At 36.5% G+C, this 14,893-nt stretch overlaps 1 protein-coding gene across 1 annotated transcript in view; it reads left to right on the top strand.

Moving 5' to 3' along the window:
* Position 1: 1 nt before the first annotated feature.
* LOC137018831 (adhesion G protein-coupled receptor F5-like) overlaps positions 2–14,893 on the top strand; it is a 32,345-nt gene continuing 17,453 nt past the window's right edge. The window contains exons 1-11 of the mRNA XM_067383559.1: positions 2–196; positions 8,512–8,693; positions 8,973–9,220; positions 9,996–10,139; positions 10,300–10,455; positions 10,701–10,862; positions 11,580–11,738; positions 11,884–12,030; positions 13,791–13,943; positions 14,109–14,267; positions 14,401–14,547. Coding sequence (XP_067239660.1) covers positions 2–196; positions 8,512–8,693; positions 8,973–9,220; positions 9,996–10,139; positions 10,300–10,455; positions 10,701–10,862; positions 11,580–11,738; positions 11,884–12,030; positions 13,791–13,943; positions 14,109–14,267; positions 14,401–14,547 — 1,852 coding nt within the window. The remainder of the gene's footprint in view (positions 197–8,511; positions 8,694–8,972; positions 9,221–9,995; positions 10,140–10,299; positions 10,456–10,700; positions 10,863–11,579; positions 11,739–11,883; positions 12,031–13,790; positions 13,944–14,108; positions 14,268–14,400; positions 14,548–14,893) is intronic.

Genomic DNA, 14,893 nt, shown 5'->3' with positions numbered 1-14,893 from the left:
GATGTCAGTAGAATTTCTGACAGAGGAAATAAAAGATATCAAGGGAAAAGTGGAGCGTGTCGAACAAAGGGTAACAAGTGCAGAAAAAACAATCAGTGATTTGGAGAATAAAGTTCAGGATCTCTGCCGAGATGGAATCTGCGGCTCCACGGTCTGCCCGAGCAACCAGGAAAACATCAGACAGAAAGTTTCAGAAGTATGCGAGGTCACTTTTAAGTCAAGTTCAAAAGATTACCTGGTACTCATTAGATGAACAAAACTGGAGTGGATTAGTTGAGTTAAAGTTGAATGCGATAAGTTGTAATTTTATTTTTTTTTTTTTTTTTTTTTTACAGTGATCTGGTGTTTCATTGTTCTAATGTTTCCTATTTTCTTCTTAAACATATTGATGTTGAATATAAAGCTCTTTTTTTATATATGCAAAAATTCCTAATACTGGTTATTTTTGCATAAAAAAATGTTTAAATCATAGTGGTATACTGGCAAGTTGCTTTCTTAACAGAGCTCATTTTCAACGGGTATACTTACTTTCAAACCAATTTAAGACTAAAATAATAGACGATTTTTGTTCCTGATGGCCTTTTGTGTTGATGTTGCTTGCTTTAAAAGGTTTCTCTTTGACATCTGGTTGAATCTTTATCTGATTACAGCTACTCCATTATGCTGAAGTTAATTCCGATTCTTATTGAAAGCATTTCAAATCTGATTTAAGGCTAATGTTAATCATTATATTCTATGAATTTAATAATAACAATTGTCAGCCACTCCTATGCCTTTCTTATATGAAGTAATCCCCATTGTTTATTTGTTGTTGTTGTTTTGTATATCTAAATGTTTGTTTGTCTTGCATAATAATAAAAAAAAATTGTTTGTGATCTAGTAAGAAGACGCTGCTTCACAGCATTAGAGGTTCGTGACTCATCAGAATGCAGAATGTAGCGATACACCGCTACTTACTTGCCGGAAAAAGTAGTTTACTACTGGAAAAGCTACACTGTTTTAAAAGTAGCTGAGCTACTGAAAAGCTACTGAAAAAATGAAGTTAAGCTAGTAGTGATGCTATCTGTAGATAGCTATTCCCAAGGCGGATTTTTATCCATTCATCTCATGACTTGATTTTTAGGTAAGCCTATCAGATTATGATGATGACTGTAAGACATGCTACCCTTGTAACAACAGTGTCTTTCCTCATTCTTAGTTTTCTTGTTGTGAAAATTCTTTTAGAATACATTCCACCTGCTTTTCTCAGTAAGTCGGCTTTTCAATATGTTATTTCTTTTGAAAAATCCTAATTAAGCAACTTAAGCTACACATTATCACTCATAATGTAACTGTTATAATATTGTGTATAACAAGTAGTACAATTTTTGTTAACCTAAATATATACATAAATCAGGAAAAATTTAATGGGGTAGCCAGCTCACCACTGGCAAAATGGGCTCTCAATAAAACTTGGCAGCAGAAATGGGGAAAAAATGAAATCGTTACTACCTGACTACAGAAAACAGAGGGGAAAAAAATACCGCCTTGCTTTAGTAGAAAATACTTATTAGCAAACTTTAAGTCTTAATGGTGTAAACTTGTATTGTTCTGGGTTGCAAGAATTCAAAAACTAAACAATTGAGACTGTCCTCCTCCAAAAAACGATCCTACAGGTCGTTTTTTCAAGCACCTTTTTATGATATGGCTGCATCCGAAAACTGGAAAATGCTGCCTTCTGAGGACACATTTCAAGGTAGGAAGGCATCAAGGCACATCCAAATCCCCTAGCTGGCATAAAAATAATGACAGTGTCATGTTACGTCTGTCGTCATGAAATGACGTATGTTACCAATCAAAATGCGTGTTCATTTAAATGCAATGTGTGGACTTTTTACATGGTCCCTTTCCTGCCATTTGTCCTATTTCCATTTAGCAAATGGAATATATATATATATATATATATATATATATATAAACAGCTACACCTACCCCAACCCTAAACCATACCCTTAGTGATTTATGGTATAGACTCTTTATGAGCACATGCGTTCCCTGGGATCAAACCCACAATTGCATGATCACATGACTGCATATTGTTATTGCAAAGCTCTGCCAACTGAGCTACCCGAAACCCAAAACATGATGCAGATAAAAGGAAACAATTCATTAAAATGAAAGTGTCCTGTTGTAGTTGTGTCCTGGGGCACAACTTTAGCAAACGCTCCTATGAGTCGTATTTCATGCATTAAAATGAAAGTGTCCTGTTGTTGATAGGGGCTCAACTTTAGTAAACGCTCCTATAGGTCATATTTCAGGGAAGTGACAAAAGACATATGTGCATATTAGTTGGAGGACATGTTGAAACAATTAGTGGCAGTGAGTTATGTAATGTTTACTCCTGGTAAGCATGAGGCCGAGAAAGTTCTTGGTTCTTAGATTTATTCAAGATCCAAGAAAGAAAAAGGAAGCCAACAATACCATCTTTTTATAACCAACATGTGAACTATAGCAATCTCCTGACAAGTACACATAAGCAAAATATTTCATCATGATTAGATCCAAACTCGCATTTTTTTTTTTTTTTTTTTTTTTTTTTTTTTTTTTTTCTGTGCTTCTAATATGTAAAGCTGCTTTGAAACAATTACCAATTGTAAAAGCGCTATATAAATAAATTTGACTTGACTTGACATGTGTCTGCCAGATCCAAAGAGAAGCATCATGTCGCAAGCAGTGGTTATTAGAAAAGCTGCAAAGAATCATAAATATGAAGAGAACACAGTGATGGAAAATCTAAAAAACCTCAGGGTTTGTAGTCAAGTCAACATTTCAAACGTGATGATAATAAACACAATGTTTTAGGCCAAATGCAGAGGTAAAAAATGAAACAAACTGCCGTTCAATCAGTTTAGTTGAAAATCTGTGAAGTTACACTTTAAGCTTTCATCACACCACCTCGTAAATATTTTGCACTTTTCTTTTAGTAACTGGTCATAAAGAGTATAATGAATAAGTCCTAAAATATTTGTTTTGTTAATGGCAACACTCCATTCTCTTGTCACATTCTTCTGTCACTGGCAGAGAATAAGCTGGTTCAAGATTGCCGGAGTGAAGAGTCAAAGAAGCATGCCAGATACTACTTGATTCAGTCCAAGTAGTTTTAAGGCCAAGTAGTTTGGGTGCACGATATGACTAATATCTTATTTCATGATAACAATAATCCAATATAGCTATTTCTTTTATTTTATTATAAAAATAAGAACAAAGAAGCAAATAATTCATAAAATTGAACAAAGATACAAATACGATAAACTGTCAGGTATGGCAGGTTTATTAAACCTATAAGAAATAGAACAGAAATTGAATAATCAAAAAAACACTGCATAGTCTTCTCTGTATGAATTAAATATACAGTGGGTACGGAAAGTATTCAGACCCCCTTAAATTTTTCACTCTTTGTTATATTGCAGCCATTTGCTAAAATCATTTAAGTTCATTTTTTTTCCTCATTAATGTACACACAGCACCCCATATTGACAGAAAAACACAGAATTGTTGACATTTTTGCAGATTTATTAAAAAAGAAAAACTGAAATATCACATGGTCCTAAGTATTCAGAACCTTTGCTGTGACACTCATATATTTAACTCAGGTGCTGTCCATTTCTTCTGATCATCCTTGAGATGGTTCTACACCTTCATTTGAGTCCAGCTGTGTTTGATTATACTGATTGGACTTGATTAGGAAAGCCACACACCTGTCTATATAAGACCTTACAGCTCACAGTGCATGTCAGAGCAAATGAGAATCATGAGGTCAAAGGAACTGCCTGAAGAGCTCAGAGACAGAATTGTGGCAAGGCACAGATCTGGCCAAGGTTACAAAAAAATTTCTGCTTCACTTAAGGTTCCTAAGAGCACAGTGGCCTCCATAATCCTTAAATGGAAGACGACCAGAACCCTTCCTAGAGCTGGCCGTCCGGCCAAACTGAGCTATCGGGGGAGAAGAGCCTTGGTGAGAGAGGTAAAGAAAAACCCAAAGATCACTGTAGCTGAGCTCCAGAGATGCAGTCGGGAGATGGGAGAAAGTTGTAGAAAGTCAACCATCACTGCAGCCCTCCACCAGTCGAGGCTTTATGGCAGAGTGGCCCGACGGAAGCCTCTCCTCAGTGCAAGACACATGAAAGCCTGCATGGAGTTTGCTAAAAAACACCTGAAGGACTCCAAGATGGTGAGAAATAAGATTCTCTGGTCTGATGAGACCAAGATAGAACTTTTTGGCCTTAATTCTAAGTGGTATGTGTGGAGAGAACCAGGCACTGCTCATCACCTGTCCAATACAGTCCCAACAGTGAAGCATGGTGGTGGCAGCATCATGCTGTGGGGGTGGACAGGACGACGACTGGGGACAGGACGACTGGTTGCAATCGAGGGAAAGATGAATGCGGCCAAGTACAGGGATATCCTGGACGAAAACCTTCTCCAGAGTGCTCAGGACCTCAGACTGGGCTGAAGGTTTACCTTCCAACAAGACAATGTCCCTAAGCACACAGCTAAAATAACGAAGGAGTGGCTTCACAATAACTCCGTGACTGTTCTTGAATGGCCCAGCCAGAGCCCTGACTTAAACCCAATTGAGCATCTCTGGAGAGACCTAAAAATGGCTGTCCACCAACGTTTACCATCCAACCTGACAGAACTGGAGAGGATCTGCAAGGAGGAATGGCAGAGGATCCCCAAATCCAGGTGTGAAAAACTTGTTGCATCTTTCCCAAAAAGACTCATGGCTGTATTAGATCAAAAGGGTGCTTCTGCTAAATACTGAGCAAAGGTCTGAATACTTAGGACCATGTGATATTTCAGTTTTTCTTTTTTAATAAATCTGCAAAAATGTCAACAATTCTGTGTTTTTCTGTCAATATGGGGTGCTGTGTGTACATTAATGAGGAAAAAAAATGAACTTAAATGATTTTAGCAAATGGCTGCAGTATAACAAAGAGTGAAAATTTAAGGGGGTCTGAATACTTTCCGTACCCACTGTAAATTGATTCTTGTTAAAGATAGCAAAGTTAGTAGCAGTGAGTGATTTTCTCTTTGTATTTTGTTGTTTGATTAACATGAATTGACCAACGGCATTAGGTACATTAGGCTGCTGTCACTTTAAGACCAAATGTACTGGCCTAATATACTGACACACATTTGTTTACCTTCATTTAAGACATAACTGACTTTTTATGTGAATACTCCACACGATGGGCATTTTTGACATAATTGTGTGAGTATTTCAGCATTTAAGCATAATAAGCTGTGAACTGAATTTGGGATTGCATGAGAGAGGCAGCTTTCTGTGCACGCAGGCAATTGGTCTAGTCTTACGTCTTGTACTTTGATGGCACACGCGATTGTGACACGGCAGCAGTGCCAAACAAAAGTCGGACAAACTTCCTAACCAGAATACATTACGGTTTGTCAGGCACTGATCAGTCTGTGTGGCGCCGGATTAACACTGTGTCTACACCGGAACTCAGATTGCAAGCCAGGCCTTCTCATCCAAAATGCCTGACCTCACAAATGCTCTACTGGATAAGCAAAAATTCTCACAGAATTCTCACTCCAAAATCTTGTGGAAAGACTTCCCAGAAAAGTGGATGCTGTTATTGCTGCAAAGTGGGGACCAATTCCATGTTAATGTCTATGTGTTTAGAATGTGATGTCATTACAGTCCCTGTTGGTGTAATGGTGTTCCAATACTTAAAGTTATGATGATGCCTGTCTGACAGGTGCAACCTGTTGCTGATATATATAAAAGTGTTCCTCCTCATTCTTTGCTTATTTTGGTCTGAAAAGGCTTTTTGCATATTTCCCACCTGCTTTTCTCAGGTTATACTTAAATTCACAAGAGTGCATAAAGGCAAAATAAAAAAGAAATAAATAAGTAATGAGTCATTTTATTTGAATAATCCTAATTATGTTTATATATTATTACTGTAATGAATCGTCACTCAGACAGGGATCCATTTGCAAGCTTTATTAGAGAATAGCGTGATACAACAGGCGAACAGGGGCAAACAGGCATGGTAAGGGACAGGCAGAATCGTGGTCAGGAAACAGGCAATAGATCGGGGCAGGCAGATATCACTCACAAGTCAGGAAACAACACACAGTCCAAAGGTAGGCGGCAGAGAATCGTAAACGTGTGGCAAACAGGATCGGTCACAGGCAGACAGTCGGATAGAATAATAACGCTCAGAGATGTATACCGTGGCAATACAAGACTTCACAATGAGGTGGTGTGTGTAAGATTCTTCAATAGTCCAGATAATGTGTGCGTGGCAGCTGGATGTGGTGATTAGTGTTAGCTGATTGGTGGAGTGAGTGCAGGTGATTGGCAGGGAGGATTATGGGAAGTATATATTCTGGGAATGACTGGAACCTTGACAATTACACATAATGTATAAATATAATTTTTTGTATAATATTCTGCATAAGAAGCATACCCTCGATATATTAATGTATAAATCAGGAAAAATGTAATCATTCTTTGAGCTTTCACTTGTAAACTTGAGAATCCTGTTACGTAAAAAACAAAGAAACAAACAAAAAACAGGAATGCAATCAGTCAGGAACTGAATCACTTGTTTGTTTTCTGTTTTATTTTTTTCTCATCTTACATTTACATTACGGAAGACTAATGTACATTTACATGTCTATACTGTCTGTGAAGACTGTCTGAAGATTTAAGCTCTCTTAATTCAGTAAGCTCATTTAAACTCATAACTCACTCCAACGGAAACTAGTCTTTTTTATCATGATGAGTTTTGAAAAGATGCACTCGTTATTGAGAAATGCATGGAAACTATTAGATAAAAACTAAGCAGGAATGTTCTGTAGGTGCGTCAGTTCACAAAGGAAACAAAAATGCTGATCTTCAGACAGATACTTCAGTTTAGGGCATCATATCAACAGTGTTATTTTCCAGAAGCAAGGTAAGAATGCTAAATCTGTTCTTTAAAATGTCAAAATATATCTGCTCTCTTGTTTTAAGAGTACATTCATGAAAAAATAGAAATTCGTGTTTTGATTTGAGGTAGGGCATACATTTAAAAGTTTATATATACACTTCTATATACAATGACCTTTATCATGATCATGTTTTTACTTAACGAGTTGTGTGTCTATAAGGGTAACACTTTAGAATACTGTTCCATCATTAATGAATATCTACACAGGAACAAATGAGTAATGCATTATTAACACTCTAGTATTAACTAACAAGAAACTCTGATTAATTGAAGAAATTTTATTTATCTTGCAGTGAATGTCTTTTTGTTCAAAACGTACATACAAACTTTAGTATCTTTAGTGTAAAATCTGTGCTTTCACATATATACTTTTTTACAGAATGAAGTGCTACATTTTTCAAAGCAGTTACTCATGTTCATAGTTTTATGATTCTGATGTCATTTATGACAGAATTTTCTGTTTTACAGAAAAATACAGGATGTCTGGATGAATAAAAGAAAATCCACATTTAGAAGAAATACGCTGAAGCGATTACCTTGAGTGTGAGATATGGCAGGTGAAGGTACAATAAACTAAAACATACTTTTGTTGAAATCCTGCTGTATAATTTTAGCATAATCAATATAATAAGATATTTGATACTGTTTTATTACATTTTAGTTGCCAATATAATGATCAATAGAAGGCCCAGTTAAAATATCAGTTCATTTTGTGCCATTTCAGTTCAGGTAAATTTAAGATAAAGTTAATTGATAAATAAGTGAAAGATAAAAAAAAAAAATTAAATTAATTTTTTCTAATATGGCAGTATGATAAATTATCTTTTTTTTTTATTTTTTATTTATGCACCTGTAATGGTCTGGGGCTATATTCCTTTAAGACCCGTATTTGGGGTTTCCCCCAAGAGCCCTGTATACTATAGACTGTAAAAAATATACACACAGAGTTGTATATAGGCTGATATTCTGCGCCATTCTGCATTCTTTTTGCGTTTCCCTCTAAATTAAATATATTTGTTCAAGGTAACCTGTGTCGTGACTCCTTACAACACACAGTAGGTTACACGTCCTCGTAATCTTTAATCAAAATAACTTCCCTGCCCTCTTTTCTCTGATCACTGTCACAGTCATGTGATTAGTTTCATTGTTGTGTTCTGTTTATTTGTGTGTTTTAGTTCATCATTATCATGCTTTCTGATTAATCCTTTCCTGTTTACAGTTTTCTGTTTTGTTAATGATCTTAACATTATGTTTTGAGTGTGTAGCACCTGATTGTTCTCAGTGTTTATTAGTGATTATATATTTCATTCTGCGTCACGCATCTTATTCTTGTTGGATCATCTTCAGCTCACCCTTGACAGAATGTGACACCCATGACCGACTTAGACATGATTAAAAAACTATGGATATCCCTGCCGTTTTCCTTCTCTTGCTGGAGAAGGGGAATTGCTCTTTCAAGGATCCTTCATCACCATTGGTTCTGCTAAGCTCCAAGTCTCCTTATTCATAGATGGTAACCCCCAGCCTCACTCACCCTCCTAAGCCATCCAGTTCCTCAGCCTCGCCTCTTCTGTCTCCCTTCAACCTCTCAGCTCCTCCAGTGGATCTGCCTTGGGTTTCCCAGTCATCAGCTCCACCTTGGCCTGTGGATCCCTCAGCTCCACATCAAGCCTTTAAGCCCTGTGACGCCACGTCAGCTCTCTGACCCATTGGCTCCACTTTGGTTCGATGCTTCCTTGGCTCCACCATAGTCTGTCATCCCTCAGGCCCCGCCAGGCTGCCTTGTCTACCGAGTTATCAGCTGCACCTTGATCCTCCACCCATCTGGCTCCGCTGGGCTCCTCCTTCCCTTCGGTTCCACCATCATCCTCAGTAACCACGAGTCCACCTAGGCCTGCCAAGCCCACGTCTCTACCACAGTCACGCCTGTCTGTGGCTCTCCAGACCAGTGATGTCACCCTGTGTTTTCAGCTCTTCTGCTTTGCATGGTTCTACACCTCCACTGGCTCTGCCTCCCTGGTTTACTGGTCTCCCTGGTGCAGCCCTGCCTCTCAACCAAGGCTCTAACATGGCTTCTTCCTCCATCGGCTCCACCGTGGGCCTTCATGTTTCTTCTCTGGGTCATCCTCTGGCTCCTCCCGTCTCCGCTCTGGATTCTCCCATCATCTCCTCCTTGGTTCCTCCCACCATATTCTTCTCCTCCCTCATCGTCCTCCAGGGCCTCCTCCCTCCTCAATTTAGACTTTTTACGGTCTCGATGGACAAAATCAAGTCCCGTCCTACATTTTTTTTTGTTTTGTTTGAGAAGCCATTGCATTTTGATAAATGCCACAATATGGAAGAATAGACAGTCACAAATTCCGTTTCATGCCAACATTAAGAAAATGTATAATTTCTCAATTTCAGGTAAAATATTAAAATACCTATTAGGAGTCATCATGGCTATCCTGCTGAACCATGGGTGTGTTGTGGGAACTCTCAGTTTTTCAGAAATAAATATGGATTTACAGGTAGGGAAAGGTTGTTTAATAAATATTATCATATAGCAATAAAAATCATAAAGTTGGATGATGAACTGTACAGTCTTTTTAACCTCCTAAGACCTGGGGGAATTTTTTTATTTATTTATTTATTTTTTTATATTTTTTCATGTCATTACATTATTTAAAGCATAAGAAACAAATAATAATAATAATAAACGTGTAAAACTTCATTGAAAGTCTGCAATGAAAACATTTTTTCTTTTCGCATCATTCCAGTTTAACTACACAGATGAGCCAGTGCATCATATAAGACGAAGAAGTGCAGGTCTGATTCACAGTTTTGTCCTCTACTCAATACAATGTCCTAATAATAGTTTGATGTATTAAGATTAATTATGTTATTAAATAGGCCATTTGTTTTGAGAAAGTTGCTTGTCATTGTTTTGCTTTAAGAGTAAAGGCCTATTGCGCACATTGTTTTTAAAATCACATTATGTTTCCATATGTATAGATCCAGTTGAATACATTATAGTTGTGGAAATGAATGTATCCGAAACGGTTGCGATCAATGAAATCAGATCTTCTGTGACCGCTGTTACACTTCCAGTTCAAGTGGACAATGGTACTGAAATTACAGCTTTGAACATTTCAACAGGTGAGCCTGTTAAATCCATCATCATTCATCAGCTAAAATCCTTCTGATGTCAATAAAGTGACAATTAACCTACAATTAGTGATACTACTAAAGTTATAAAAACAAACATGCTGACTGATATCTAATCTTAATTAAAGTATTATACTCCTATGCATTTCAGTGTGTTCATTGAACCAAACGCAGTATCAGTGTAAATGTGAGGATCTGTTTGTTTGGCCGAATGACACGTGTCACTCGTACGAGGCCTGTGATGTCATCACTGATGGTTCATGTACATGTATCAATGGCCTTCCAACTGATGGACAGTTCTGCCAAGGTGAAGTATAGTACTTGCAAAGTTGTGCAAAAACAATATTTTCCTATTTTTAACAGCCTTGTGTACTTGGCTATTAAGAGTAATTATATTCTTGGTTTTCTGTTTGCAAAGAACACTGAAGATGTGACATTCTAATGAAGTTAATTGATAATTTGTATTTTATTTAACTGAAATCTGAATGGTGTGTTCATTATAATAATATAATTTTACTGTTCTGCTCAACCTGCTTCTGTTTGTTCTTGCAGTACTACCTTTACCACTTTCCAAGTATGAGTATGAGACTGAAATTGATGTAAGTGTCTTTGACTTGTTTGTGGTGAACTACTTACGGAGTCTCATCAGAAATGTCAGCCTGCCTTTGACTCTGAGCAACAGCATAAATGTCACAGATATCGACATGACTACTGGTGAGAGCAGAATGTGTCATTCATGTCAGGTGATAATTAAACATTTGTTAAAGAAATATTAAAATTAATTAAATCTGGAAATACTATCTGGAGTACTTGAATTTGATTGGTTAATCGTAGCAGTGAGCGGTTGTTGTCCATAGCAACGTCTTTCACATCTTCGTATCACTCCGCGGTCTCGCTAAATTGCACCATCCTGCCATCTGATTATATCACAAATCTTCTGATAAATTGCTGGAATGTCAGAAGTCCTTAATTAAAGGAAGAAAACACACGTCGCTTGGAAGAACAACAAACTGGCAAGAAAAACAAATTGAGAAAGAATGTAAAATAGAGAAAGGCACGTAACATTGTTGCTAAAAATGTTAGCTAACTAGTCAGTAAAGAATATGAATTTGTAATAATAATGTATCCGTTAATAGTGTAATAGCCTATTGTTTAGGTTTTCTAGTTTGACAAAGACAAAATACAAGCTGGATAATAAATAAAGTAACGTTACTTTAATCTCATATCAACATTATCAGATATTTGTAAATGTGGAAAGCAATCTTCTAGTGTGGAATAAATACTGTTAGCTGGTCGTTATTACAAAATAGCCCCGTTCAGGGTCATATAAGGTCCTGTTCAACTTGATTATTTTTGAATAAGTAAAATATTAAGTTTAAAAATTAATTTATAACTGTAACATTACTGTCATACCTTACCATTGTGTTACAGTGTGTGGGTTGAATGAAACAGTATATGAGTGCAAGTGTGAGGAGCATCATGTTTGGCCCAATGACACCTGCAGGGCCTATCAGGTGTGTGATGGCATTGTGGGAGGAACTTGTGGATGTATTCAAGCTCTCCCTTCAGAGGGTCCGCTTTGCCAGAGAGGTGATTCACTGAATTTGCATTATCACATTTTTGATATGGTTGACGTTGTAGTTGTTAGAATAGTTTCAAATATTTAGGTCTTTACTAAATACTATAAAACATGTGAAATATTGAATTGCTTTTCTGAAATGTGTTTCCTTTCCAGATATAGATGAATGTCAGTTCAGTCCATCTGTATGTGGTCCAAATTCCACCTGCATAAATGAATTGGGAAGCTACAATTGCTCGTGTTCGGGTGGATTCATTGCAACAAACTCAAATCTTCCCATCAGCATCAACAACACATGTACAGGTATAGTCTATTTTTACAGTTATTGTAAATTAAGGCACATAAGCATTTGGATATTTTTTATGACACTGACCATGACATTTTTGCGCATTTTTAACTGTTTATCTTCATGTAATAAAGATGTGAATGAATGTCTTAAGACATCAGAGTTCTGTGGTCCAAACTCTTGTTGCACAAACTCATTTGGGAGTTATAACTGTTCCTGCTTGAGTGTTTTTACTGTAACAAATATGAATCAACCAATCAGCACCAGTAACTGGGGTTGTGCTGGAAAACTTGACAACCCCACCACCGCAGTGGCTGAGTAGCACTGGCAACAATACGCCAAAAGACTTTTTTTATGTGAATGCTATTTTAAGGGAATATTATGACACGAGAGAAGCACAAAGCTTTGTTTATAAAAGAAATAACATGTTAGTAGAAAAAATGCTGTAGGACAGATAGGCTACCTTTTTGCTTACACATCAAATTCTATTTAACACAGTTGGTGCTTGCTATTAGACTTGGTAAGGTGCATCAAGTTTATTCGTATAGCTCATTTCACATATGCCGGTGATTTTATTTTCGTTTAATATTTAAAAAATGAACATAGCTTAAATGTCTTGTCCCAGTGGAAGATAAAATTTGCTCTTTAGAACTTTTACAACATGTGTCAGTTGCTTGGAACATCAGGAGACATCACTCTAAAAAATGTTTGGTTAAAAACAACCCAAGTTGGGTTGAAAATGGACAAACCCAGCAATTGGGTTGTTTTAACCCAGTGGTTGGGTTAAATGTTTGCCCAACCTGCTGGGTAGTTTTATTTAACCTAACTATTGTTTAAAAATGACTATATGGCTGGCTTAAAATGAATCCAAAATAGGTGAGAAATTAAAAATCAGACACATAATTACTAGAGGCAACAATAATAATCAAAAGGTGTACATTTATTAATAAGCAATTTAATAAATGTTTATTGCTTATTATTCATTATCTTATTAATAAATGCTCATTTGTTAAACATATTAATAAATGTTAATTTCCAGCATATTTTGGGTTCATTTTAAGCAAGCAATACAGTAATTTTTATACAATAGTTGAGTTAAATAAAACTACCCAGCACGTTGGGCAAACATTTAACCCAATCACTGGGTTAAAACAACCCAATTGCTGGGTTTGTCCATTTCCCAACCCAACTTGGGTTGTTTTTAACCCAGCATTTTTTAGAGTGATGTAACTGCTGATTTTACAAGATTGTATAGGCAGAAAAGATTATGCTGAATTTTCAAAACAATCATGCAAGTTTTCTTCATTTTATTCTTTACCACCATCAGCAACAACGCCATCAACACCATCACCATCAACAAGAACAACAACGACAACAACAAGTATGTCCAGTAAAACAAATTCTGATATATAGCACAGCTGTATGTAATGATGGTGAAGATTTGTATTAGTAATGAGAACTGTTGCTGAAACCTGTTCATTCAGTGCAGACTGAAGCCCTTTTTATAGATATTAAGTCAGTGACCATACATCTATATTTTGACACCAAATCATTTCAGTTTATTTTACATTTATGGCTTCTTGTAGTGAATAGAGTCAAGACTTAAATACATACAATGAATTTATTGCTATGGAGTTAATAGTTAATAGAGTTAATCATTTTATTTAACTGAAAACTGTATGATTCCTGAAGGAGAAATATTTTTGGAGATGTTTTTAACATAAGAATATAATTGTACCGCTTGTTTTGCTCAAACTTTTTCTGTTTGTTCTTGCAGCACCGCTTTCTGAGTTTAAGTTTGAGACTGAAATTGATGTGAGTTTCCTGGACTTGTTTCTGGTGAACAACTTACGGAAACTCATCGGAAATATCAGCCTGCCTTTGACTCTGAGCAACAGCATAAATATCAAAGAAATTGACATGACTACTGGTGAGAGCAGAATGATTAATTCATGTCAGGTGAAAATATAACATTTGCCAATGATATATTAAACTTAATTAAATGGCTCTTGGGATTATTTAATTTGACTGGTTAACTGCAGCATTGAGCCACTGTTGTCCATAGCAACTGTCATACCTTACCATTGTGTTACAGTGTGTGGGTTGAATGAAACGGTATATGAGTGCAAGTGTGAGGAGCATCATTTCTGGCCCAATGACACCTGCAGAGCCTATCAGGTGTGTGATGGCATTGTGGGAGGCACTTGTGGATGTATTCAAGCTCTCCCTTCAGAGGGTCCGCTTTGCCAGAGAGGTGATTCACTGAATTTGCATTATCACATTTTTGATATGGTTGTTAGAATAGTTTCAAATATTTAGGTTTTTACTAAGTACTATAAAACATTTGAAATATTGAACTATTTTTCTGAAATGTGTTCCCTTTCCAGATATAGATGAATGTCAGTTCAGTCCATCTGTATGTGGTCCAAATTCCACCTGCACAAATCAGATGGGAAGTTACAGTTGCTTGTGTTCAAATGGATTTACTGCAACAAATTCAAGTCTTCCTATCAGCATCAACAACACATGTACAGGTATATTCTCTAATCAGATATTTGTATAATCTTGAGCGCTTTTTTCATGTCAGTTATTGTAAATTAAAGGATTAGTCCACTTTCAAATAAAATTTTCCTGATAATTTACTCACCCCATGTCATCCAAGATGTTCATGTCTTTCTTTCTTCAGTCGAAAAGAAATTAAGGTTTTTGATGAAAACATTCCAGGATTATTCTCCTTATAATGGACTTCAGTGGACTCCAAATGGTTGAAGGTCAAAATGACAGTTTCAGTGCTGCTTAAAGGGGCTTTAAACCATACCAGACGAGGAATAAGGGTCTTATCTAGCAAAACGATCATCATTTTCTAAAAAAAATATATCT

Source organism: Chanodichthys erythropterus, chromosome 4, assembly GCF_024489055.1.
Source record: "Chanodichthys erythropterus isolate Z2021 chromosome 4, ASM2448905v1, whole genome shotgun sequence".
NCBI lineage: Eukaryota > Metazoa > Chordata > Actinopteri > Cypriniformes > Xenocyprididae > Chanodichthys > Chanodichthys erythropterus.
This window is presented reverse-complemented; position numbering and strand designations above follow the sequence as displayed.